Source organism: Melozone crissalis, unplaced genomic scaffold (assembly GCF_028551555.1).
Source record: "Melozone crissalis strain CALT ecotype California unplaced genomic scaffold, PUWL_Pcris_2 ptg000016l_1, whole genome shotgun sequence".
NCBI lineage: Eukaryota > Metazoa > Chordata > Aves > Passeriformes > Passerellidae > Melozone > Melozone crissalis.
Genome location: NW_026535794.1, coordinates 45228602 through 45256596, shown reverse-complemented (window position 1 = coordinate 45256596; position 27995 = coordinate 45228602). Strand labels below are relative to the sequence as shown.

Sequence of the window (27995 nt, the reverse complement as noted above, 5' to 3'; positions counted from 1 at the left end):
TCATGTGGCATCCAATCTCCTGGACACCACGTGCCCAGTGGTCACCAAACCACTTAAAGCTAGTCACTGTCTATGTCCTGATGCTCTTGGTGTCACTCAGCTTTGCCTCGGGACAGAGCAGGCCATTTAAACACCAGATAGACAACAGAAGTAAGTATGACTCTCACCTGACATGGTGACCCCACAGTCTGCGCTGCACTGAGGGATCAGGGCTGGGCTGTCAGGCAAAGTTCAAGAGCAAATCACGCAGGTGCTTCCATGGTGTCACCTTGGTGTGAGGCCCTGTGCTTCCATTTGCATTTGTCAGTGCATATACAGTACCTCATGTCCTTCTCACAGCCCTTAATTAGCCAAGGCAAATAGCATTATTTTTGATAAATATCAGAGAAGACACTAATGTGCAAAGGACAGACAAGAAAATGTAAAGAGGTATACATCAAATATTTAAGCACTAAATTTTCAGCTGTGTTCTGTAGACGTACACAACTACTTCTATAAAATAAAACTACTTCTAAAAAATAAGCAATGGCCCAGAAGCTTAAGTTCACTTTACAGACATCTTCAGTTCTGTCTGGGACTCTGAATTTTTTGAAAGTCCAAATATAAGTGGTTGAAGTATCTCCATTCAGAGATGCTGTGAAGAACTGAGAGTATCCAGGTCAGGGATGACACCATGTATCCCAAGTTTAAACTAGCACACAATCCAAAAGATCTTTGAGAAAATCACCAAGAAATCTCATCTTCCCCAAGGAGTATAGGCTGATAATGGAAGGTGGAGTGGGAGAGAGGAGTTGTGGAGAGCAAATTTTGTGGGCTCAGTGCCACACCTCTCCCCATTAAAGAAAATAGAGGTGTTGGGAACCTCAGGTTTTAGGTACACAGGTGAAAGTTTCTTGGGTTTTGTTGAGTAGGAAGGCTGTTAAACATTGTGCTGAAAGACTTAAAAGATGTATTTACAGAGAAATTTAAAGGCAAGGTGAATTTTTTCCTCTATTCAAACATCAAAATGCACAGGGGAAATTCCTCCTCCCTTGAGTCGAGGGACAAGAAAGTCTCAGTCAAGAACCTATCATGTGATGGGGATGATATATAATGCACTTAAATTGTAATTTATTCCTATTCCTGACAGTTGTCTGTCTCTGCAATGATTTGGGATTTCCTTAGGGTGGCACCATCTCCAACATGTTTTAGAATTTCCTTGCTGCTCTATCTTTTAAAATATAACCTTTAATGCTTTTTAAATATTCTTTTTAATATAGTCTTTCAATAGAACTATAAACCTTTGCAGACCTGCTCCAAAAGTGCAGTAACCACAAAAATCAGAATTTAAAAAAAAAAAAAAATTAGTCATCCATGGAAACAACTTCCTAAGTGAACAAGAATTAACTTTTCATGTTTACCTCTCGTGTAGGAACCCCCTCTGCAATCCAGTGAATTTGTTAACCTGTAGAAATAGTGTACCTGGTACCTACTGCAGAAAACTTGGATGGGCCTTTTGGCTCATGTTAGAAATGCAGGTTGCAGCCCAGATGGATAAAATTAATTTTGCAATGGAATCCTCTTCCTCTGGGCTCTACACATGGAAAGTAACTCTCAAAGGCACCAGTAAGCTGTGTGTCTGGCTATGGCCTTTCCTTTCTTTTTTTTCTCCTGGGCTCCAAGTAAGTTGTCTAACACCCTCAAGATGGTCAGAAAATACTGCCTCCGAGTGCAGTGGTACATCCTCACGGAATGCTTTGAATTCCAGGTCCTGAGATTGACCCCTTTTGGTATGTGGGCCGTGGCGTTCGCCCCATCGGTCGCTTTGGGAAGAGGCAGCTGAGAAGCAGCAGTGGCAGCCTGAGGCCTGTGAGCAGACACCTGGATTTCATCTTGAATGCTTTGTGGGAGCAAAAGTCCTTGGACACAGAGGACAGTGACTGGTGATCTCTGTTCCCCAAGGTGGCAACCCAACTTCTGTTCTTTGAATTGTGTCCTCCCCTGCACCTCAGACCTACAGTTCTGCTTTTGCCTAGCAATCACACCCTGCTCTTCTTTCTGCTCCTTGTGCAAGTACGTTCAAAAAGAAATATCTTCAGGGCGCAGGTAAAAGACAATGCATGGACACCAGCACTGAGTGCCACCACTGCTTATAAAAATGTTTCTTCATTGTGCATCCCCAGCAATCTCCCAATCCTGTTCACTGCTAGGTTTATCCAAAACCCACACGGCTTTTGGGCTGGGATTTAAACTCTGCAGTGTTAAATGTATCATGAAACCTTCCTGTCACATTTCAAAGTCAATGGCTGTTGATATATAAAAATAAAAAGCAATGGTTGGAAGAAAGAAAAAAGGCTCTTACCAATTTTTAATGTACCTGCATTAATGGCATGAAATGCTGGTTCTCTGTTTGTAGCTTTTATAGAGATTGTTAACATCCACTCTTAAGAATGGATGAAGTGCCATCCATTGGCACTCGCTGAAGTGCCCACTGGCCCTCCACAATTCTTCCTGTACTGCTGGAGAGATATATTAATGAAAAAGAGAAGCTCCTATTGAAGATAAGTATTTTCTCCCTGCTGAAGAAAAAAAAAAATTGGCTAATTGAACTCCTTGGAGTAGTTTTGTGCCTTCTGCATATAATCAGAAACCATAATCCAAAAGGAGCAAGGGCCTGAATGAACTGATTCCCTTTAAAACAATGTAATTATTTTCAAGTACATTGTCTGAGTCAGTTGAAGTCGCTCTTTGAGGATCACAAGCCATGTACTATCTATTCCATTAGTCCACATCAATAAGGCTGGAGATGCAGCTCAATACCTCTATTTACTCATGTTAATATACCTTTGTTATATTACTTTTATAAGAAGTGTTACTTACAATGTGTTTCATCTTGATTAATAACTATTGGCAGGAATAATACAGTTTTATCTATGGCTCATATACAAAAAAGATAGTTTACAACTTAGGTAATAACTGATGGTTAAATCCAGGCCATGAATCATTCTGCAAAGGATAAAGTTGAATGGACTTCCACTTCTAGTTGTGCTTTGTGAGAATTACTACTAAAACTGAATAATGGCTGAATTAACCATTGCAGACATTTTAACCCTTCTTTCTCTTTTTGCAAATGGCCTGTCAGGAAAGGACGGGTTTTTATTATAATAAGGGAGTTACTTTCATTAATAATACAACAAAGCTGCTGACCCAAACTATTACTTAAAACACACCAATTTTAATGCTTTCACAGTGGAGAAGATATGCTGATAAATATTTTGATCCATATTCACTGCAAGGAACTTTGGAAGTGCGAGACCAAGATTATTGGCAGGGTTCTTGCTCAGTTTTTGTAGCAATCCCAGAGAGAGATCAAGAAATTCTGCCTGAGAAACTGCTTGAGATGGTATTTCAGCCAACAGACTCGATGGTTTGGAGAAGACTCACCAGCACATGTTTCTAGCAGGATTCCTCCCACCCCAGCCCTAGAGGAGGAGGAGGAGGAAGAGGAGGAGGAGGAGGAGGAGGGGGTGTGAACCGAGCGTGTGCCCTTGCTCTCGGCAAACCCTGGCACCCCTGTGGAGATGCCTGTGTCCCGGCTGTGATGGTGTCATGTGTGTGTGGCTGTGAGTTCTGCACGCTTCCAGGCCAAAGTGCACATAAATCCAAACAACAGAGAAGAAATTTTTCTTTTTCTTTATGAATCAAGTCGTTGAAAAGGCATTCTTTTCATAAATCGCTTTTACTCTTTTATAATTTCTCTTGACAATAATTCTTGGTGAGTATGCAGATAACAACAACAAGGCAAGCTTAATATTCACTCAAACTTAATCAAATAGGTCATATAGTCTTCATTTTACCCATTAAAATATTTTCATTTATAAAAATTAATCTAAATATAAATATTAACACTAAAGATTGAAATCACCTGATGACAAAATAATTCTTTGTGTGCTATAACATATGCTTTTATGATTTTTTTAAAACAGTAAATTATATCTTTGCACATATTTGGCACGATAAACATTTGTAAAAATTCAAATGCTGAGAGCAGGTGGTATTTTTTTTAAGATTTTTTTTTTTTTGCAATGCCTACACAGTACACATTTGTCTGTCAAAGAAGACTGAATATTTTAACATTGTAACACGATAATAGTTGCTTTTCATGCCTCTTAAGGAAAACAACCTACTCCAAACTTTGTTGGCTTGTTTAAATCACACTAACAGAACAAAAGCCAGAGAGTTATTCTATTAAAATTAGTCATTTCTGTATTGATATTACATACACAATATTAGTTATTATTTATTAGACGAATATGCAGACCAACCACCATTAATGACATTTCATAACACGCATACCTGCATAAACCAGAACCTGGGAATGTATTGTATACATACACAAGAACAGTCAATGGAGGAGCAGACTGAAAAACAAAAAAAATTACTAGGCATCCTACTCTGTTTAATTTCCTTTTCTGGATTGCATATATAAATAAAATCTATTTGTTTTATATATATATTTATATATTAAACAGAGTGGGCCAAATTCTTCCCTCACATCTGTGCAAACCAATTTCAGAGAACTAGTATTGTGTGAGAGTAAAAGAAGGCCTAATTTCACCCAGAATGAAGACATTGGGTCAGATCTTGGGCAGATGAAAATTCCTTGAAGGAATGGAGTAACACTTATGTATTTTAAGTGGGAAGATGGTTGTATTTATTCCAAGGGTTCCTCACATGCAGTTGGACATCAGAGTACTGACAAGCTAGATGTCAAATGTGGATGGCAGATTTGCAACTGGCACCGTCTTTCCAATCAACCCATCCAGCCATTACTTGTTTTCCCCACTCACCGCCCTAAATCCAGCCTAGTCAGGAAATTTGCCCAGTTTTGCAGGAATTTGCCCAGCCACAGACATTTCATGGCCTCGTGTCCCAGGGAACTGCCTGCCTGCTGCGTGGCAGGTAACATGTAGCGTGGCAGGTAACAGGTGGCGCTCTGCTTGTGGGTGTTCACTGGGAGCCCAGGGAATGAAGGAACTCCTCCTTCCTGGCACCCACAGCTCTTGGGAGAGCTCAGCAGTCCTTAATGCTGAGGGGAACTTGCCAGCCCGTGCTTTCCTTCGTAGCACATTTCACATCAACCCCATCTGCACCTGGGTACCTGCTCTGCAACTGGTGTGGAAGGTAAGGGATTCACTGGCTTATCACCTCCTCTGACTACCTTCTTTGTATTCTTCAGAGCAAAAAAAAGCACAGATTTGCAATGTTCTCCCACAAAAGGGTGAGAGAGACACCCTGTAAACAGCATCCTCTCTCCTGGGCATCTGCCAAATGGCCTTCTAGTTTGACTCACCTGTTAAGGGTCTCAAGAAATGAAAGAAATAATATTACTATTCACAATCCAATTCAGAGTGGTCCAGTAACAGTGGGCTCCATTGGCACCAGCAAAGGCCCCAGCTACTCTCTGGTGGCTCCAGATTAGTATAGGAGCTGATGTCTGGGCTACATTTGCCTCCTTCTCAAAAACACCAGTAAACATCAGAAAGGAATCTCTTGCAAGCTGCAGCCACCCCTCAACCACCAGTCAGTCAGCAGAGATCCCCAACACTTTCACCTCTTTTTTCCAATCTTAAAGGTTTGGGCACAATTTATTCTGAATTGCAGCATGGTTGGCCACCACCAAGTGGACAATGCTGCCAAGAACAAGACATATGAAGGTGTTGGTTTCTTTAACAGTGTTCAGATGTTTCCAGACACTGGGATCCCAACTCAGCAGACATCTGCTCCACAAGTGTAGACACCAGTTCCTGGTTCAGCATGACCCCCCTGCTGCCTAGAGCAATATCCCTAGCTATGGAGCTGGAACATTCAATCTGCAAGATGTACTCTCAGAGAACAGAGAATTCTTCCTCCTCCTACCAATTCTCCCAAGACTTCCACTGACTCCCTGGGAGCAGAGTGAGGTACACAAATTCTCCTCTCCCTCCACGCAGCTGAAAAGCAGCACACACTGCACAGAGTTGTTCTTATTGCTCGACAAGACAGATGCCCACATGAATAGTAAGAGGCCAGCAAATATGGATCACAGGTCTGCTTTGGCAGATTAATTGGCCTATAATTATGACTGATTGAGTGTACAAAAACATACTGCAGTTTAAAGACTACATACTTTAGTACAATCGATAGGGAGAAAAGTGCATCTTAAAATGTGGAGCCTTGCTTTTGAAATATAGCATCCTGTCTAGAGTCCTCTGAGAACTTTAAGGCAGAGTTTCTTGTAGCGGACCACAATGCTGAAGACTTGGACAGCTTTCTCAGTGAGGTATCCAAATGAAGCCCTATAACTGAGGCTCTGTGGGTTCTTGAGGGTCCATTTTCAGCTGGACATACACAATGGCTGTTAAGAAAAGGCACTCTAGTGTACAGCCTTAGGCAGTGTGTTATTGGCAGTAGGGAAGAGTACATTTAGTACATCACAGCAGATCCTATAGCAGGTTCCTAGAACAGAGAGGGACAGGAAAGAAGAAAACCATGAGTGAAGAACTAAACAAACCTGCTGAAGAACACAGCTGGGTCCTTTCCCTTCTCACCTCCTCACATGTTTCCCACATGTCCTGTGGCAGACGGCTTTGGGACAGTCAGCTTTTTCCCTTATCCCTCTATGGCTGCTGCAGAAGAAATGACTGACAGCTGTCCTGGGTGTCCTGAGTGAAACCTCTTTGTTCAAATCCTGCAGAGCCAATGTGTGACCTGTCTACCCCTTAAATTCAACTTAGATAACCTCTGAACATTTCTCAGCAATTAGTGAAATTCAAGGTGACTCTCACCTGCCAAGTTACAATGCACAGCTGGTTCTGTGAGGGTCTGGTTCAGAAGTCTGAAACGCAGGGCATAACTAATTTATTTATTCTTTAAAAAATATGGGTAGCACGTTCCTGTAGACCTGGCAGCCAGGCTACATTATCACAAGCTGACATTCAGGAGCTGCTATTCTATAGTATATAGTCAGACGTCTTCCAGGACACTAGTCATATTTGTTCAAGAGTTGCCTCAGCAGTCTCTACTATTTTTTTTCTCAAACTATCAAGAGAAGATTTCTGAAGGTACTGAAATACAGCTGCCTACTCAGATACTGCTATCTCTCTATTTGAATGATCTTAACAGAGTTTTAAAAATATTTGTTTACCATTAAGTCCTTGGCAGTGCTTTTCCTTTCTTTAGTTCTTTGTGTTAGAGATCCTTGAAGCATGAAGTTTCTGTTAAACGTTCTGACAGTGGTAACTGGAGAGCCATCTATTTTTTCACCTGGGAAAAATACAAAAGGGGAGATTTTTCACATAAGAGATTGAAGCAGATATAAAAATACTTCTGAAGAGTCACAGTTTCTAGAGAGATAAAACTTCCCCTAAGATGTATGAGAAAAGTTGGATTTAATTTAAATTAAAACCAGCAGGCTGTGGTACTCCAGATAAATTAAAGTTTGAGGCCATGTCAACCAGTGGAATTACAAAAGAATAGTGCAGTGAACAAAACCATAGAATTTTCAGAGATAATGCACTGCAGAGTTAAAAACCCCCCAAAAAAGGGCCAAAATCCACAAAAAATCATGAAAGAAAAAAGTCACTTGATTTTATAAAGACATTTCACAGCCATCCTCTGACATACCAGGAATATTGCTGAGCCATTAATACAGACTGAAATCAGCAAACACACACTTTAAGGAAGTGGTGTGTTGTGGAGGGTGGCAGCCACGCTATGGGGTGCCCAGCCATGCTGCAGCAGCAGCCCCCCTCTTGCAGGGCAAGTATTCAGCATTCCTCATTTGCTTTTTCCAGCCTTCTGCCTCTGCTCTTGTTTACTTGTCACTGTCACAACTTTCACTGAAGAGAAAGTGGTGATGTTTTTAAATGTGACAAAGGGGTATTTTATAAAATGCAAGTACATGGAAAATGAGGAGGATGGGACAGTCTATTAGGCTTTCTCTGTTCATTTCGTGACTTGAACTTTTCCCTACTTTGCTGACCTGTATATTCTATTGAATCTTACAAAGAGAGTCCCTCTCATTTACAGAACACTTGAGGCGCACCTTTTATTGGTGGAGCTGGAAGCTTTCTCCTCTGCTGTCTTGATGTGTCTATTGTATGCATCTGTAAACAACATACATGCATTACTCAATTCCATTATAGAGAAAGAGGCAAGATTTCCCCAATGTATTTTTTGAATACTACATAATGTTCTGGCACCTGGTTTGTTTGCTTTTGATCCCGTTTCCTTGTCAGGCGAACACAGGGAGCCACGTTCAAGCCTGCAACAGTGAGAGCTGATATTCTGCTCTCAATATCTGAAATCTTCAAAGAAAAGAAAAGAGAGAGACAGACAGATGGGGAGGGGGGAAAAGAAGTTTTAAAATTACTGTGGATGCCACTACTGAAATAATAACCCTCCCCCAGTAAAATCCTCTTTAATAAGAAAATATAAACAGATGGCTAACTTCTTCAGCAATTCTGACACTTTCCTGCATTCTTTAGTCCTGACATTAAAAGGGACACAATTTGTTAGTAAAGATGGAGTAAAAGAACAATCCAACCTACCTTGTGACTCTAAGGAAGAGGCATTTTACTCCTTTTGAGGAAAAAAAGAAAGGAGGAGAGAAAACCTGCATCTGCTATCTCCCGATTACCTTTAGCTGCATAATCCCAAATTCATTCAAGATGTGTTTTTAAAGGGCTACATTCAAACAATGACTTTGTGGGACACATTTCCTAACTCAAAACTAATTTCATACACGTGCAAAGTACATCCTCTGTCACAAAATCTAAACATTTCTCTTAAATATTTATAGTTCAAATGTATATGCATATTAAACACAAGCATGCATAAAGGCAGGCATACACTATATAAAAATACTGAATGGAAAACAAATTGCCAGGGAAAAATAGTCTGATATTGAGAGTAGTGGAGACAAGTATTCACAAAAGAAGAGTCAGAGAAGTCAGATATATAACCCAACAACTGATTCACAATGACTCCAGAAGCCACAGTTGGCTTCACTCTGCAGAAGATCTTCCATCGGCCTCTTTGCATAGTTTAGGCCTCTCTCCTCCTCTCTCTCACCCCCATTAACAGATTTACCCTAAAATAGTGACCAAAGCCAGAAAAACACCACTGCCAGTTTGCCAAGCACTTCGGACATCAGAGACATGTCAGGCTCTCAGATCTTTGCTCAGTCCTGAGTTGAGCATGCCTCCACTAAGTAAAATCACCAGGTACTTGCCATTAAATCCTGACAGAGTCATGTCAGGGCATCTTGCTGGGTACAGACTGGGCAGTGAGCTGCAAGCAGTGTCAGCCCTTTGAGGACTGGCAGCATTATCTTGTTCAGCTTTTAGCACCAGATTGTGATGTGTTGTGAGCCCCAGCCTTTCTGGAGCCTGCTAGAGTGGTGCTAGATCACCGTGCACAAGAGTTCTTGCCTTTGGCTGGGATGTGTGCTGCTTAGCACCTAAATCCCATGGTAGGCATGCAAGCCCTAGGCTCTGCCCTTGGCTCAGCCTGTGGCTGCTGTTGGCCTTTGCTGGTAGAAAGCTGCCAACAGTGGCATCTTTTGGAAAGTGCTGATTAGACAAACTGCCTCAGACTCTATTTGCTGTCTGACCCGGGCCACACACATGACACAGCGCACCATGGGAACTGCCTGGCAGCAAGGAGCAGTCCAGCATTAGTACTGCAGTAAGAGGCTCTGCAGTGCCATCTCCAAAAGCAAGCTGAGGGAAGAAATAAAGAGATACAGTACATCTGGCTGGGCTGAGTTACACAGCTCAGTTAACGCTCTGCCCAGCTTGTGATGCAGTCAGCATCCTTTGATCACCAGACTATGGCAGTACAGAAGAATATTCAAAGTGCGTATGCTGAGGTGGGTGTTAGGCAAGGCAGTGTGAAACCTGCAGGTGGAGAGGAGCTGCTGTCCTCACCTGAAGCTCTGCATGATGAACCTGGGCAGCTGCTGTGGCCACCTGATCCTCCAGATCGGCCAGCTCAGATTCCTCAGTAACGCTGTTGATCTTGCGTGCGGCATCCTCCAGGTTGTTCAGCTGCCCCTCCAGCCCATACACGGTGCTGGCTGTCAGGTACACCTGCAGGGCCAAGGTGAGGACAGGTGTCAGTGATTCCTGGTTTGTGGGCATGCAGGTTTGAGCAGACTGCATTCTCCATCATGCCTGCAAACTTCCCTGCTTGCTAGCCCACCACAGGGAGATTTACCTGGCAGAGGAAAGTCATGGGGAAATAATCTGAAAAACACACATCCACAAAGAGAAGGGACAAATGAGGTGGCTGCATTACAGATTTCATAGGAGCTCAATGATATTCCAAACCAGATTTGTTCCAGATTGATTAGTGAAGAAAAAAGTTGAAAAGATTGCTTTTTTATTATTGACATTCAATCGCATAATACCCTAAGTCCACAAAGGGAAGGCAACAGATCACACCTCATATAAAGCTGTGTTTCTTTAACCCACTTGATGCCTTCTGGCAGTAAAAACTGCATGAATAACTGTTCAGCAGCAAATAGTTATTAACTTCCTATGGAGTAAATGTGCTTATATGTATGACGATTTTCCATCCCATCCCGCTCTCACCCAAACAGGCAGCAGGCAAAACCTTCCCACCTCCTTGGCCTTTGAGGCTTCTTTGGGCCACATAAGAGAGAATTATTGACTTTGTAATTCAGAGTTCTTCCCTAAAAATGAAAAACTCTTACAATTTTGGCTCACCTCTGGTATTTATAACTACAGCTAAAGGTTTCATTTCCCATTCAGCCCTTCAGAGCAGTAATTAGTCATACACTGTGTGTTATAGTTTCCTTTATTTCACAAACCTCCTAAGGTACATGGAGGTCACTGGTGTATAGAAGAGGCTAATTTTCAAGCATTAGCTTTTGACATCTGAGCTTAAAATTGTGCAGAACCACATGAAAATACTGCTCTTTCTGCCCATTTACTCCTTAGCCAAGAGACTTGTTTCCATGAGGCTGGTAACAGCACAGTGGAAATGAAATACATATTCTGATTTCCCCCATTGCAATAGTAGTAAAGACCAGGTTGTTACAAACCTAGCATGAATTAAACATGGCCGTGGCTGACTTCACGGTACAAAGGGCAAGCAAACAGGATCTGAAGCAGATCTTTGAGCTAATACCTTCATTTCATACATCTTTTACTCCAGTCATTATATCTGCCTACAATTCCTGGATCATTCAGTCCTTTGACATAAGAGATATTCAAATAATTTATGGTAATGCTGTGACTTCATGGATCAAAATGGTAGAGAATGACCAGATTGAATTTTTTTACTTTTTATTCCTTTTCTATTTCATTATTGTTTCTTAATTGCTTGAAATAGTTTTCTTTTTTCTTTGTGTCAGTTGTAGATAGGTTTTTTCCAAGCACGTGACTTTGCTAAGAAACAAAATCACTACATCTGTACAAACCACATCTTGTAAGAACACTTTCTAACTGCAGGCATGAAATCTCTGAAAAACATACCAAAAAGAAATAGGTGATCTAATGTAAAATTTCTGCTGAGGTACCTGGGGATACAGGTGGTCCATAAAGTCAACATGATGATTTAAATAGAAATGCTGCTGCTTTAGCGTGGTTTAATTATTCTTACTGTTCATTTAAATGATACATCTTTTAAGTATGACATACTGCAGCCAGTTCAGATTAAAAGACAGTTTTTTTTAGATTTCCCTGTCACATCTAAAAGCTTAAAGAAAGAAGAAATAAAACATTTTGAACAGCAGCATCTTTAGAAAGTTAAAGAAAAGATGCATTTTAAGTGCTGTGGCAAAAATCTCTGTACAGTAAGATGTTATTTTCAAGAAGGGGAAGAAAATCTAAAGAAAATGGGACTGATAGAAAAATGTGGGAAAGAAAGGTCATCAGTGTTTCTGTAACTCAATCAGCCCCTACATTTGTGAAATGTTAATGAACATTTTCCAGCTGGAGCTAAAGAAAATATTTTTCTAAAGAATGTTCCCTTCACCTGGACAATTGTTACACTCCAAACAGCAATGGTGTCCTTGCAGGTCTACCCTAAATTATGTCCTTATTCATACATTCATATTTAGATTGTGGAGACTTATTTTACTGTCATTTAGGTATGCACAACTTCCACAAAACCCCAACCTTTTGCTGGTACAGATGGCCCTACGTTCTCCACATTGTTGCATGCACAGTCTTCAAAAGGCTAGAGAGAGCAAAAATGAACAAAGTGTTTATAAACACCCAGATCCTCTGGGTGCAGAAGTTGCTGCAAAGAGGATGTGGTTCATGTAGATATGGCCCCAGCTGTAATGGGAAAATTTATGGTTTCCTGGATTTCTAAAGGCTCTTTACCATGGAGTGTAATGGTGAAACCTTCAAACTGTGAAGTTTTTGTCATCTACTTCATGTCCTGTGTGGCACAGAGAAAGACGTTCTGTGGGGACACAGCAAGGCTGTCCTGGATACCTTGTGAATTCTGCAGAGAAATGGGAGAAGCTAAAGCAGAAATGCTGCAGTGAGGGCAAAGGCAAAGCAAGAAATGCTCTGCCTCTGTGTCCAGTGTCTGCTCAGTCAGAAATGCTCGGCCCAAATGAATGATTTGAGGCCACAGCACCACAGATGCCAAAGCTCCACATTGCTGGGAGGGATTATCAAAGTGCAATTGGGGAAAAAAACAAAACATGCACCTTAGATAGTTTACAACATAGTTCTCCACAGAAAAAAACATGTAGGACCAGATTTCCCCAAATTGCTCTTTGTCCTGCAGAATTTCTTAGTTCTTTTGAAGATGTGGCCCAGCATGCACTTGGATTTTTATTCTATATTCACTCCCCTACCAGATGAATTCTGTGGTGTTTGGACCTTTAGGATACTTTACTATTTCATGAGGGAGTCCAGTGCCAGGACTGGCTTTTAGTGCCACAGAGTATCTTCCACCCAGTTCTTAATCTGGGGCTGCTGTGGAAATGTGTTTCTGTGGAGCAAACTGATTTTATCCTCTAAGAGAAGATTCTGTCTGAAAATTTTCTTGGGGCTAAAGAAAACGAGGATTTATTTTCTTGAATTGATCAGGATGATATAATGGGACAGTGCAGATTCCTATGAGATTTTAAGAGCTCCTAATGAAGGGAAAGAGCACTTAAATGTGGGAAGAAGAGAAAGTTAGAAGTCTACCAACTCCATTAATTGGATTCACAAAAATTTTCAATGAGTAGTGACTTCCTTCTATGATTCAGCATTGTACTTTCCCCTGCAGATTACAGGTATTCATGAAAAAGGATGGATGACTTGGATGTCACCAAACAAATGTTTATTTAATTCAGATTCTCCAGCCTGCTCTTTCTAGCAGTACAGGAGGCAGCTCCAGCTTCCAGGGTGTTCAGCACGGTGTGCTGGAGATGTAGGGGGGAGGAAGAGCTTTTCCACTTCTCTGTGTGACTGGAGAAATAATGCTTTTTCCACCTGTCCTTGGAGTAACGATGAGGTGGTGCTGAGACTGGGAGATGTGTGGTTGCAGCCAGGTGTGGCACAGTCACACTGCCATAGAGGCGAGGGCATAAATGAGCTTTTGATATAGAGCTTCTAAACCCCAAAGCATCCAATTCCTCCTCCCCTCTATATTTAGAGTACATATTAAAAACCCCCCACTGACACAGTTTTAAGCACTGTTGAAACACCATTTTTTTTCTATTGGTGTATTTGTTTAAAAACCCCAAATTAATTTTGAACATCCACTGCTGCTGCCCCGTGTGCTTTCCCTTTCCAGTTGGTGCACACAAACAGGTGCACTCACACACACATGTCACTCTTTCACATGCTGATTCATCTCCTTACATTTTCTTCCAGCGTGGTGAGCTGCTCATCAAGTCTGACAGGATCTGTGCCCAGTGGGAGGGCTCCTCTCCCTCTGCCCTGAACGTCGTCTGGGAAGTCACAGGGATCGGTGGATTCTGCTATCAGCTCTTCAGTGGCATTGATGACTTTCAGGACTTCTGTAGATATGTTGCAGAGAGAGACAGCAGAGTACTTCTATTTTGTTACAAGAACAGACAGAGAAAAGAACAGCATTAAATTAACATAGAGGGGTAAGATATAAATCACCTTCTACTAGCCACAGCTTTAGCCATGCTAAAACCATATCCATGGCTCTCTGCTGCAAACAGACACTTCAAGAACCATGTAATGGAACTGGAATTGTTTTGCCTTTTCCTCTTTCCATTTCTCACATACCACACTGCTACAGCATGCAAAGTAACGTACACATGCAATTCTTCTACAACAGAATTCTACTGGAGGGATGATCCAAATCTTATCCCAAAGGAGCACATAAGATCCAGCTTTAAACTCTACATGAGCTACATGAAGCTGGTTTTGCAAAAGTGTTTTAAACATGTTTAAAACACAATTTTCCTTTTTGGATACTGGCAAAGAGATATGCAATCATCTATGTCTGTATCCACAAGAGCCATTTCATTGTGGATGCAAACATGGAAAAGCAATCTTCAGCAGCCCTGTAAGGATAGCATTTTACTAAAATGATTACTATGAACTAAATGATCATCCCAAATAAACAAAGATTGACTATAATTGTGCAAACACTTGTATCCTTTTACTTTTTTTTAATTTCAATTTACCTCTTTTTTAATATGGAATAAATTATATCAAATACAAGGAAAAGCATGCAGTTTTATAGATTTTTTAAAAACAGCTGAAAACCTTTTTATCAATGTTCCTTACTTGTAATTTGTAATTAACTGTCCTGATTCTTATGATTCTCACATAGCTTTAAGCTTCAGGACCTTCCTCTGATGAAGGAAAAAAATTTCACCAGATGTACCTTCAAGCACCAAGCTCAACATCCAAACTATACAGCTTGGAGACTGAGCCAAAGCTTGTTGAATCCAATAAAATTACTGTCACTGAATATATGTGCAATACCTTTACAGCTGCTTTGCCTAAAAGAAAGTGTGGAAAAATTTAAACCAAAATTTAATTAATTCCTCAAACCTGCAAGTATTTATGCATGTGAATTAGGGGCTCACCTGTCTTTAAATTTTCTCACAAACAAAGTATCTGCAGATCAGTACTGAGGAAATGGACAGTCTTTGGATTCTATACAGTAAAGTCTATGGTACTGGAGAGTATAACTCATTAAAAATGTCTATAGGCAGGATACAGGAGAAATAATGTTCTTTTAATTCCCACAATTTCTGATGGGGTAAATTGGAAACCTAGTTTCATTATTTCTTTCCTTTAATCAGCTGTCCATTCTTATGTTAGGCAAGACTTCTACTGAAAAGCTACGTTTTTAGCAGTACATGCTCAATTGTTGTGTATCAATACATTAAGGCATCTTTAGCACTATTACTCATCTGAATTACAAGAAATAATTAGAATGAGAGATTAAAGAGAAGAAGAACAAAGTAAGTACAGTATGCTACAGCACTCGATCTTTAGCTTGTTAGGACAGTCAACACAGCCCCAGACAAGCAGGCCTGGGACTCTTACTGAGAACAAATACTTGAACCCCATGAAAAGCCTACTAGTTTTACTCCATTTATTTTCACAAGTGCCAATTAGGTTAAAATCAGATCAATAATTTTATAGGAAAGAAGAGAAAAATCAATGCTACTTTCTTGTATTATTTACTTCTACAAGTACCTAGTTCTTATATTCTGTGAGTAGTGAACAAAAAAGGGAGAAGGCCAGACACTGTATATTCTTCGTCATATTCAATGATGTATGTTTTCCATTTCAAGAACTGTAGCCTCACTTTAGTGTTCATTATTTCTTAAATTTTTTATTATCCTTTGTAGTTAATGATCAATTTCAAAAAAAAGATTAAATTAAATTAGAAAAAGTTATTTTTATACCACAATATGATAATCCCTATTGGCCTTTTTAACAGACCAATTCCTATAAAATATTTTTTCTGTTTTCCAGGTAAAGTTGTCTGTGATAGATACCTTTGTGAAATCAAGATTTTGAGTGAAAAATACCCTAGCTTCTTAATAGGTAATGGATAGGGGAAAAGTAGTTCAACAGGAAAGAATAGAATAGAATAGAATAGAATAGAATAGAATAGAATAACTTTTCTTTTGCAAGGTGATGAATGCTCACTTAGTCCAGCTACCTGACTAGTTCAGGGCTGACCAAAAGTTAAAGCATGTCCTTAAAGGACATTGTCCATATGTTTCTTAGACACTGACAGGGTTGGGCACTAACCACCTCTCTAGGAAGCCAATGTTTGAGCAACCTCACAGTGAAAAAATGCTTCCAAATGTCCACTCTAATCCTCCATTAGTGCAGAAATGTGATTTGTAAAAAGCTGGATACTCAGTTAATGATTTTCTGTATGTTTTACCCTCCTTTTGAGCAATTATCCAAAGCTGTTAAAACAGATTATGTTCCAAAATGGTCAGTTTGAAAATATGGTAAGGTACTCTAGATATAATTATTTAACATATGTAATGGGAAAAACCCAAAATAAATTTTAAAAAAAAATTAATTGCAGGGTTTTAGTACTTCACAAATCTCTCCCTTCCCTGACCACCCATGTCAAACTGAGCATTTACAAGACCATATAAAAATTACCTGAAATTCACAGACACAGAAACATCAAGATCATCCTGGTAGGTGGATTTCAAATTGCTCCAAACACCTCTTGGCTATCTGATTTATCTTGCCCTTGCAGGAAAGGTCATTGCTTACACCTCTAAGTGACTCACAGGGACAGCTGTCATGCCATGACACAGAATGTTGTCTTGTCAAGCAAGTCAGAGAACTAATATGGATGTGGTAGATGTAGAAAGCAATCTCTGGTACAAATATCCAGCACAGGAAAGCTAAGTGCAACCATTCTCCTTGAAACTCTGGGATGCATTCGGATTTCAGCTATGCTACCCTACTTCTGAATTAACCCCACCACTCCCAAATCAAATCCATGCAGCAGACCAAGTATGAATGTTTCTAAGAGTTATAAGAATTTTTATTTTTTTTATTAAATGTGAGACTAAGCATCTAACGGAATGAGGAAAACATGCATTTATCTTTTTTATGATAATTAACACCCATGGTTGCCAAATGTTAAGGACACAGTCAAAAGAATATTCTTGATTTCTCTGAGTTCTTTGTGGTTGAGTCTTAAAACCAATGAAATGCTAAAAATGTGTGTGTATGCAAGCATACATACATGTTTGCACTGAATACAACAAATATCTTGAAAAACTGATATTTGGAAATATCAGATCAAATACTTTCCACTTTACAGATGGAAAATATTCCTGTTATGTTTCAGTGGTCTAAAGATAAAGTGGTCTTGCTGACTGTTAGCCACTTCCCTTTCCTTCTGTTGTCTCCCTTTCTCCTTTCCTTTCCTTTCCTTTCCTTTCCTTTCCTTTCCTTTCCTTTCCTTTCCTTTCCTTTCCTTTCCTTTCCTTTCCTTTCCTTTCCTTTCCTTTTTCCTTTCCTTTCCTTTTTCCTTTCCTTTCCTTTCCTTTCCTTTCCTTTCCTTTCCTTTCCTTTCCTTTCCTTTCCCTGTTGATGCTGACAATATTTCCTGTGTTGTTTAACTCAAGCATCCTACACTGGGAAGTGCTTTATAGACCAGTATTTGCATTCTTGCACATGTAAGAGAAGGAAAACAGGATGATAAAACTGAAGCAATATTAAGTACCCAAACTGCTAACAGCAGGTGAGCTTTAAGTGTTTGTATGCATCTCAGCAGCCTGTGACATTTTCACATCTTTTCCTTTGCATGAACATTATGACTTTTATTTTTGATGCTCTTAAAATAGTTCAGTTCTCTATCACTAGCACTATTTTATTCTGCCTATTGTACTCAGCCATTATTGTTTTCTTTTCTCCTGCCACTACGATGCCATCATTGGGCTTTTTTAAAGACCATGGAAGGAGGTGACCTGCAATTCAACAGAGAACAGTGACATCAACAGCTAGATCAAGAAGTAGAGCAAGAACACCTTTCCATCACTAGTAGTCCTGGCATTATTGACCACATCCTTGATGACTAGTGGTGCAATCATTTTTAGCTCCAGTGTCAAGGCGTTATATCATGCACTGAGTCACAGTCGATATCCCTCTTTTTATAGGGATTTATAGGGAGTTAAGGGGAGCTGGGGAGAAGATAAGTTTTGCTTTGCTACTGATTAACTCATCCTTTCAGAGTAACCTGACTGAATTCAAGCTGGGTGAAAACAAAATCAAACCTCAAACCTGTCTCCTTCATCTCCCCACCCTATGGGAGTTCATTGTAGAGTTTTGAGAAGGCCCTGAAAAGCCCAATGAAAGTCCTTCACAGGCTAGTGAAATCTGGGACACAAGTCACAGTGTGGGAAGAAAAGAGCCATCAATGCCCAACTATCTGTGGCAGTTGTCAACCCTGACCTTCAAAAGATCGTTGGCCCAACAGTGAGCCCTAACCACTCATTACCATGAAAACTGTGGGGAAAAAAAGGCTAAATTTTGCCTGGCTGTTTGATGGCAGACAAGTATACCATGGTAATCTGTGATATCAAAGAATTATTCTTCTCTTCAAGTTTAAGACTACCTGCCTTAACCTTTATCATCAATATCTTCATTTATGGGCACTCCTTTAGAAAAAGAAAGCCAAATTATCTTACAGGCTGAGAGCTATTATTCTACTGATAGTCTCCAAAGTATAACACAGAGAAATAAAGTCTCTCTTTTTGACTGTGCTAGGTAATGCTGAATATTACATTTTACTAATTCAGTCCACTGTCCTAGTATAGTTACAGTTGTTATGCTTATTACTATTTAATGCCTTATTTCTAGAGACAAGTTGCCTCTAATAATGAGAATGGAAGTTATTTTCCAAGAGGTGAAATATTATAGGAGAAGTTGGAAATGAAAATATTTCCATCTTAAAATCCACACAGGATTGTGATATACAATGGACACATACTGATGACATTTCACAACTGTAAAAACACCTTTTCTTTAATGTTACCATTGATATTTTACTAAATAAAATTAAGATAATTAAAAGATGATTAAAACTCATAGGAAAAAATTAAGAGCAAGGAAAAAAATGAGAGGAGAAGTGTCCTGCTAAATTAAGCATCAACTTCTAACACAAAAAAATGATTCTTATTTTACAACTGAGAGAATGATGTATGACATACTAAAAATAACACGTATTTTAAAATATAAGCATATATTTGCTCAGGGAATATAATGAAAATATTTTTTAATTCGTGATCCTCATAAGCTGAGATTTAAATAGCACAGAATATAAAAGCCTCTTTCTGCCTAAAAGAATCATAAGCAACAGTCACTAGCAGCAAAGTGAGAAAATATCTACTTACTGTGGAAACTGTACAATGAATTAAGGGTTTTAATTATTTTTTAAATTGAGAACTTAGAAAGATTTTTGAAGACCACTATGGCCAGTAAAACTTCCTTCCAAATTTCTTAATATAGGTGAGTACATGAGAATAGAAAGTTCATACACCTTATCTTTGTCTTCTGTTCTTCTTTACTGACAAAACCAAATTTTCATCACAAGGCCAAACAAGGGAGCCAGTCTGCTCCACATGTTAACTGTGATTATAAAATAATTTTCTGCACTGATTATTGATTGTGGCCAAAAGGTATGATTTTTCAGGTCTGATATATCCAAGAAAACATTTTGGGTTTAAGAATGTTGATTGATAAATGTGGAAACCCTCAATATCACGTTAATGCATCTCTTACTACATAAGAGATGTAAGAAGACACAAACAAAACAAAGCTTTCTCACCTGCTGCAATACAGTGGATAAAAACTGCAGCTTTAAATGAAGATCAATAGCCTTTTGTTTTTCCTAGATAGTGGGAAAGCAGTTAAATAAAAAGGCAGAAAAATTATATTAACAGCTACAGAGGTTAACAACTATACAGGTTCAGACTTACAGGGAAGTTTAGAATAAACAGCAAGGGTAAAGAAACTACCAAGATTAAAATAGCATAAAATTTCAATTTTACATTTATTACTAAAATATTTAAAATAAAGCAATGCCTAATTTAATCTTATTTATGAGATTTAGACCAATAGACTTCATTGAGACAGAAATTGCAAATCACACACAATTGTTCATAAAATGAATCAGAGGGAAAATACTATTTCTACCATCACAAAAAATGTCACTAGGAATGGAAAAACACTTTTGCAGCAGTGTTAAGAAGAAGAAGAAAAGCCAGCTATCTTCACTTTTGGAGTGTACATGGTAGCAATTTGGACAGTAGTTACCAAAGAGTCTGTACCTCACTTATGCCACAGTCAGATGCCCATGTGAGAAAAACACCTGGGCTAAGTTAAGCAAGATGTCTTGTGCCAAATCACTTCCTACTCTTTGGTGCTGGACTCATTGTCCCAAAACAAACAAGTAAAACCCTTCATAGTACAAGTCTCCAGTGACCAGCCCGTAGGCTTACAGCAATCTCCCTAATTTCCTTAGGCCTGCTTAAACTGAACTGGCTGGTTTTGCTGTGAAGTAATGACTAAACCACAGCTGCCCTGCTGGCTGTGCTGTGACAGAAGTATCTTCCAGCTGAGGAGTAGCATTTCCCTGAAACTCTTTCAGCTAGATCTGAAAGACCTCAGTTTTCACTTCCCAGTCTTGAGGCAGCTTACAAAAGAAGACAAAATGGTAGTAAAAAATAGTCTCTTTTCCCACTATTTTGTTCCAGCAGCTTACACTAATGTTCACTGCTTTTCTGCAACTGTATCTGTAGAATAGCTTGGACATTTTCTCCCTAAGTAAATAAATCTTTGGCAAGGACAGAACTGGAGGAGATTCCCCTTGCATGCACACTACAAGAGCTGGCTTGGGTGAGCATGTAGGCAGGAGTCAGAACTGAGACTATAAGAAAAAAGCTGTTTACAAAGTTTCTGCATTCCCCATGTGAAGGCAGCTGAAGTGTCACCTCTACTGCCCTTCACCAGTAGATCCAACAGAGCTTTGATTCAGTTGCTTAAACACCAGTAGACAAAGTACAATTTGAAACAGCTTGGAGTGTGTGAGGATTTTGAAACAATACTGTCTGATATGACATGGACCTGGGAGATTCACATTTCTTCTGGACTAGCAGCTTAAGGCCCTGTGGGACACTCTAAGATATCTCAGATGGTCTATCTACATCCATATTTACACAACTGTACTGAGCCCAGGAAGTGTCAGAATTGGAGGTACACAAACAACCCTTCTTGCTTTGGAAACTTTAAAAAATAAATGTTCATAGTCTTGATGCTTGAAACAGAAGACTCACATTTTGACAAAATAAACTTAGGATCAGCTTGATATTTCATACTAAAGACTGACTAATAATAGCAAATACATTGGAGAAACACCTTGAATGGGAATTTTGTCCAGCAAACCACTTAAACCTCAGTTTAAAGCTGAACATATACTTGACTGCTTTGATAAACTGAGAACTTAAAACTTTGGATCCATTAGCCCAATGTGAAGATTATTGTCTCATACTGCTTTTCATCTTCCGTAACCCAATTTTTTTTCTCTGCTGTCATTGAAAATCCTGTGCATAGATTATCTGCAGTTCATAAACCTTAAAGATCACTTTTTACAATGCTGTCCACATTCAGTTTTCAATCCTGGACTTTGGGAAACTGCCCAGATAATTAACATAATTTTAAAAGCAATGATCTATGAAAACACGAGAATTAATCTGAGCATCTTGCACAAAAAACTGTGATACAACAGACACAAAAATAACTTCCAAGCTGTTAACCCAGGAAGATATCACTGTACTGCAGTGTTCAGTATTACTACCATAATGGCAGCAATTTAGTAAGCTACTGTACTTACGCTGTTGTGTTTTCTGGCCAAAGTGATCCACTGGTTCTCCTTTAGAAACTTTTATTCAGAGAGTAAACTTTTACTTCTAAAGCTTTTAGGCATATGAAGCTGGATGGCAGTTTCCTATAAACCCCTTCCTGAACCAAGACACCAGCCAAAATACTCAGGAATTCATGTATTATCTTGCAACTGTTGCAAGATAATGATCACAAACACTATGACACCATCTTCTGTGAGGACAGTGCCTGCACCAGCACAAATGCCTCAAGAAGCCCAGCCACCAGGAGACACAGGCTCTTGGTATTCCAGCACTGCTGTGTCAGCCTCCCAGACATCCGTGCCGTGATGCTTCAACAGGTCTGTGCTGTACAGGAGGGATTCACTGGCATGTGCATGTCCAGTGACATTCTCCAGCTCCATCAAGGCTGTGAGCAAAGGTCTCTCCAGTGACTGTGTCCAGTGAGCCCCACACTTGCCTGACCTCCCTTACTGAGCCCTGGCCACCCCCTCCAAGGCACAGCCACCAGCACACACACCAGGGAGCTGGCCCTCTCTTCTGCAGGAACATGCACCCACATGCACAGCTACCGGCTATTCTTCTTGCTAAAAAGACAGAAGCCAGGCAGATTTTCTAACAAGTCTCAATCTCATTATGCCAGCAGTTGGGCAGTGCTAATTTACCTGGTGAAAAAAGCAAGATGTATTCTTGAAACAAAGGAAATAGGCCTCTGGCAAAAACCAACATGAAAATGTTATTCATAGTTCATGCTTTCCCCAAAATAAAGCTTTTTAAAACCTAAGAAGAATAAAATTTTTCCAGAGGATGGAAGCATAAATATTTAATGAAAAGATGATTTATGCTGTTATTCATACTGTCAAGAGATTTGGGAGGTTTGACTTAGGAAACATGATCCCACTGTGCTACTTAACAAACTCACTTAGAGGCTGTCATTCAGAGAAGAGCTATTGTAGTAATGGCATGTAGTAATTGCAGTAATGGCAATGTAGTAATGGCAACAGACAACAACAGGATTTAAACAAAGTTACTAAGCCTTGGTTGTAAGATTCTCTGAGCAGAAGTAAATGCATAAAGGGATTTAAAGAAATTCCTTAAGCACGTAGCACATTGCATCAAGCTAATGCAAAGAGGAGGGAAACTCCACATTACTATGGAAATTTAACTCGCTTGCTCATTGGTATATCTTAAGAAAGTTGTAGCGCTAAGTAGAAGGTGACAAAAAACACAAGTAAGGTTTTAACAACTATTTCAATTTTCATGCTATGTTTGAAAAAATGGCAGGGGCTAATCTGTTTTTTAACATAATCTCCATAGTTTCTGATAAAGTGGTCACAGGGATAGACTGCATTCAAATTGCAACCGGCCAAAATAGCCTTCTAGAATGTAATTCTGGGATATACCACGAAATAAAGACCCAGTCAATTTATCTTCATGAAAGCATTAAAAGAGAAGGAGAATGGATGGAGGAGACTGTGAACTAAACACATTCCATTTATCATGCTTGCCACTCTCAGGATCAGTGCCATTAAGATACTTCAAAGAGAATTTACATTTTGCTTTTTTTCTTTAGGCATTCATTTAGGGTTTGGTGGAATAAAGCAAAAACTAACCAATCGATCAAAAAAAAAAGAGCAAGACAGAAAGAATTGTGCAAATCATTGCGCTACTAAAAGATGTTTCACTAAGACAACAGTTGTACAATTTTAATTTTGGTTTGCTCACACCTGAAGTTTAGAGGGGCTGAAATCCAACTCTGCCCTAAACACGGCTTTTGGTGAAAACCATGGCCTTTCACTGCACAAATAAGACAAGTGGACTTTTCAGGGCTCTGAATACCCCAGAAAGACCATTAATTACTTCTGTAGCTTAAGAAGCACAAAATACTTTCCATAAAAAACAAGCCTGCTGCAGGATTATGTTTGTTTTAAAATGAGAGCTGTGAATCTCCACAAGACCATTTTAGGCAATCACAAACTGAGGGATAATGAAAATGAAGGTGCTGAAAATCTAAGAAGATTTAAGTCTAAGTCCCAAAATTAACTTGTGTTAATTAATACCGACTTAAGTCCTCAGGTATCTCAGATGAACTAAATAATTAACTCAAAGGTCATCATATTCAAATTTGCATCTTAAAGGCAGACATACAATTCAAAACCTCAATCTGAAGCGAGAACTGAGAATCCATAAATGCCAATCAACTTCAGCTAACTCTCCATGAAGGACACCACTTCTACCACTGCTTCAGATAATAATATACTAAATATCCTTTTAAAAGCATCAGCTCAATGTGTGATTACATGAGATTCCCTGTTTCTATTTAAATTCTAATTAAAACAGAAGTCCTGGTTTTTAAAGGTGCAGACAGGTGAAGGTCAGCCAAGCACCAGGTACCTAATTTCCAATGATTCAAAAACAATACATGTTTTTGAGTCTTATCCTATGGTCAGGTGTACAAGAACTAAAAATTCCCAGCAATTTAAAGCTGCTGAAGTGCTCCAGAATAAGCTTATGAGAACAGAAGATTAAAGACCAAGAAAGACAAGCAGCATGGCTAAAATAAAAGCAAGATGGCTAAAGTATAGTATTTATGTTCAGGAACAAAAAGCAGAATCTAGGCACTCCAGCTCTCATTTTAATGGCGCAGTGTTGGGGAAGATGAAACACAAAACCCTTATAAATATGATTGCCTGGCAAAAGATTTTGAGTATATGGAAACTATAAGCAAGATTGAAATGAAAGCAAGCTTTGAGATCCCTTAGTTACTGAACAACAGGAAAACAACAGTATAGCCACTGAAGGTAATCCCCTTTTGATGGAACAATACCCTCTGCTTGCAGACAGGTCCAAGGGTCAGAGCAGACCCTACTAGCTTGGCAGAAGTGGTCCACAGAGCAGTTTTTAGGGTTTAAAATGTAACACAGTATAGTAATGTAATGATTCTTATAGGCTGCATGTAAATGCTATAGGATTTGTATCTTGTACTAGATTGGTTAGTGAGAATTATAATATTCAGCGCAGAAGAAAATGTATTGTATTGTAACAGGAACTTCATCTTCTTTTACTCTTCTTCTGTCCTCTTTTCATTTAGCTCTTATTCTTTGCTCACTCTCTCTTGCTCTCTCACTCTTTTGGGCTCCTCTTTGGGGCCTGCTCCAAGCTGTGGCTGGCTCCCAGCAGGGCCCTGCACCCAGGCCCTTGGCAATAAAGCCCAAGTTCCAAGACATGACTTTGGAGATCTCTCGTCTCCATCTGTCCCGACCATCCTACCACCCATCGCCCCTACAATGCTGAACTAATGCTTCTGTATATTTAATTTGAAACCTGATGCCCAGCTCAGGAGGCTGTCTCTGACCAATAGTGGTGAGTGATGGACTGAAAGATCTGTAAAATGTGCATTTTCCAACAATCAGGATTTTTAAAGAGAAAGCATATTGGGACTTCTGGATTTGAAAGCATCTAAAATCATTGGTTGCCTGAAAATAGGTTCTCTTATGCTTGTCTTTCACATGACATTTACTCATCCTAAAGTTATTGCATCTTTTATGAGTTTGGGTATGTCTGTATTTTAGACTGCCACAGCCCCAGCTGGTTTTATACACTGTCATCTTCAGTATTTGCTGGTAAGATGCTGGCCAGCCAACGTTCCAGAGAGAAGGCACATATCAGATGATTTAAAAGTACCTTTAAGGACAACTGAAAGACTTGCCAAGAATAAGAATGAAAGCAGGGTGCTTGTTTCTCTACACCTGGAGAAGGTTTCCCTGCCACTTCCACTGAATTCCAAACTATGAAGAGTACTGGAGTATTCTGGTTTCTTTATTATAGACAAAAAGAGTATATACTGTGACCATTAATGAAGATAACTTTTTTATCCAAATCAAATAAAGGATTAGGAACTCCAAGCATTCCTTTTTTTGCTGAACATGGTAAGCACTTCTTTTTTAAAACTCAAAAAAATCTTATTGAGGGAAAAGATATTAATCTTTGTTGGATTTTAGATAACTGACATACAAATTTGAAAGAAATAGCAAAATTAGGAGAGGAAGAAACCTACCAATATTACTCTGTAGATGCATGCAGATGAGTAAGTACACCAAAAACATACATTCAGCATTTTCTGTGCTCAGTTCTCTATACAGGAGCATTTCAGAAAGTCCTCTTTACAGCCTTTAATTCTGGATTTCATTTGCGTAATGTTATAACCCCAGCTAGCCCATATATGCTGCTGAATAATGTGATATTGCTGTTTTGTCTTGGCAAAACAAATGAAAATAAATTAAATGCTGCTAACAAGCCCTGACAATAAATCCTTTATGTGATTTCTTTGGAAAGGTTGTGTGTACATCATGGAGGTATTTGCACATGTGATAACAAAGGTATTTACACTCCTGTGTAGTCCATGGCTAAATAACTCAGAATCAAAGAGTCACATGCTCCTTATATTTGGAATGTAAGGGGATCACCTAGTCCAACTCTTCCGCTCAAACCACATGCCCAGGGCTGTTGTCCAGTCAGATTTCGATTGTATCCAACAACATAGACTTTACTGGGAAACCTATTCCAGTATTTAAACAGGAACACAGTGAAAAAGCTTTTCATTTGGATGGGATTTTTTGTATTTCAGTTTGTGCCCACTGCTTCCATTCCTATCGGAGGAAAGAGTTGCATTTCCACTTTATTTCCCATAACAAACACTCCCCATTCTCCCCTATTAGATATTTAAATACATTGAAGAAATTCTCCCAGACCTTCTCTTCTTTTCTTGGATAGACAATTCCAACTCTCTCAGCCTCTCCTCATACGATAGATGCCCCATTTTTTTAATCATCTCTGTGGCCCTTCACAGGACTCATTTCAATGTGTCCATGTGTACCTTCTATTGGGGAGCCCCAAACAGGACACAGCACTCCAAAAATGGTCTCACCAATTTCACTGAACAGAGATGCATAAGCTAATCACTTCCCATATTCAGGACTTGCATTTCCCTTTGCATTTGACTGCTAGAAGTCTTGTTAAAGCCAAAATAAACAATACTCATAGCTCTCTGAATCTGAATGTCTCAGATTACCATGATCTTTCAAAGATAAACCTCACAATTATACGGGCCAGTTCCCTCAGGTCTTGGAAGTGCATCCCCATCAGACACCATGCACATGTGCAGATCCCAGTTTTTGAAATGTTTGCTAAATTTATCCCCCTTTACCAAGGATAAGCCTTCACTGCTCCAGGCTTTCCCATAGGTCTCAGGGGCCTGGGATTCTTGAGGGAAAATCTTACCCATAAACTGAGGTGAAAACAATGTTGTGTAATAGCCTTTTCCACGTTCTGTGTCACCAGATCACTGCAGTAGTGGCCCAGCTTTCCCTCATCTGCCTTTTGCTGCTCATGGACCTGTAGAACACCTTTTTCCCCCTTTGTGTCTCTGGACACATTCAGCTCCAGATGGGCACTGGCTTTTGTGACACCGTTCCTGTATTCTTGGACAGCACCTCTATCATCTGCCTGGACTACTCCATCCTGTGTTCACCTCCCAGTGTATCAGCTCTTTATATAATGAACTAAACACCTTTCATAATATAACAAATATAACAAAATATACAAAATATATAGAAAAATATAACAAATATAACAAAATATACAAAATATATAGAAAAATATAACAAATATAACAAAACATCTTTCAAATTATGACAAACAGATTTCCTTTAGAGAGTTGTCCACATTCCTTGTCAAAGCTGAGCTGCTGTGCACACAATACCCCAAAAGGCAAGTCAAGATATGCAGCAAACTAGAATAAACCTAAGTGGAACTAAGGAATTAGAGTGCTTGACTGGAAAGGGGCACCACTGGGCTCCTCTAGCACTAAATTCAAGCAAACCACACAATCTGAAGAAAAATTCAGAGGTAGAGAGGGAAGAGAGGAGGTGGTAAATCCTGTGAGTGACACTGAAATCTGGTAGTTAAACTGTAAGGGTGAAATGGCACAAAGGAAGGATCTCAGGCACTATTAGAACTGACACCAAATTTCAGTTTCATTAGAAAATGTTACTACTCTCAGAAGCCTATTAGCTGACAGGGCAACAGGGTTGGAAAGCTTTAAAGAAACACTAAATATTTT

General features: G+C 39.4%; 2 protein-coding genes across 7 annotated transcripts in view; one reads left to right on the top strand and one right to left on the bottom strand.

The window, feature by feature from the left end:
- The first annotated feature begins 2 nt into the window (after window positions 1-2).
- Window positions 3-1965, top strand: LOC128935784 (prolactin-releasing peptide-like). The gene is made up of 2 exons (XM_054274330.1): window positions 3-150; window positions 1748-1965. The coding sequence occupies exons 1-2, from the start codon at window positions 3-5 to the stop codon at window positions 1924-1926; spliced, it is 327 nt and encodes a 108-aa protein (XP_054130305.1). The 3' UTR covers window positions 1927-1965.
- A 2987-nt stretch (window positions 1966-4952) lies between these two features.
- MYRIP (myosin VIIA and Rab interacting protein) overlaps window positions 4953-27995 on the bottom strand; it is a 204593-nt gene continuing 181550 nt past the window's right edge. For 4 of the 6 annotated variants that reach the window (XM_054273385.1, XM_054273384.1, XM_054273388.1 and 1 more), the window contains 7 exons: window positions 19804-19866; window positions 13860-14054; window positions 9951-10112; window positions 8223-8327; window positions 8066-8126; window positions 7166-7284; window positions 4953-6477 (listed from right to left, as the gene is read on the bottom strand). In XM_054273385.1, the coding sequence (XP_054129360.1) occupies window positions 6445-6477; window positions 7166-7284; window positions 8066-8126; window positions 8223-8327; window positions 9951-10112; window positions 13860-14054; window positions 19804-19866 (738 nt within the window). In that variant the 3' untranslated portion in view covers window positions 4953-6444. The remainder of the gene's footprint in view (window positions 6478-7165; window positions 7285-8065; window positions 8127-8222; window positions 8328-9950; window positions 10113-13859; window positions 14055-19803; window positions 19867-27995) is intronic. The other 2 variants (XM_054273386.1, XM_054273389.1) reach the window with 1 other exon arrangement.

Excerpts from the sequence above, each read along its gene's own strand:
- LOC128935784 (XM_054274330.1), top strand. The coding sequence starts at position 3 with ATGTGGCATCCAATCTCCTGGACACCACGTGCCCAGTGGTCACCAAAC. Across the intron at positions 151-1,747 it reads ACACCAGATAGACAACAGAA|GTCCTGAGATTGACCCCTTT; the intron begins GTAAGTATGACT and ends TTTGAATTCCAG.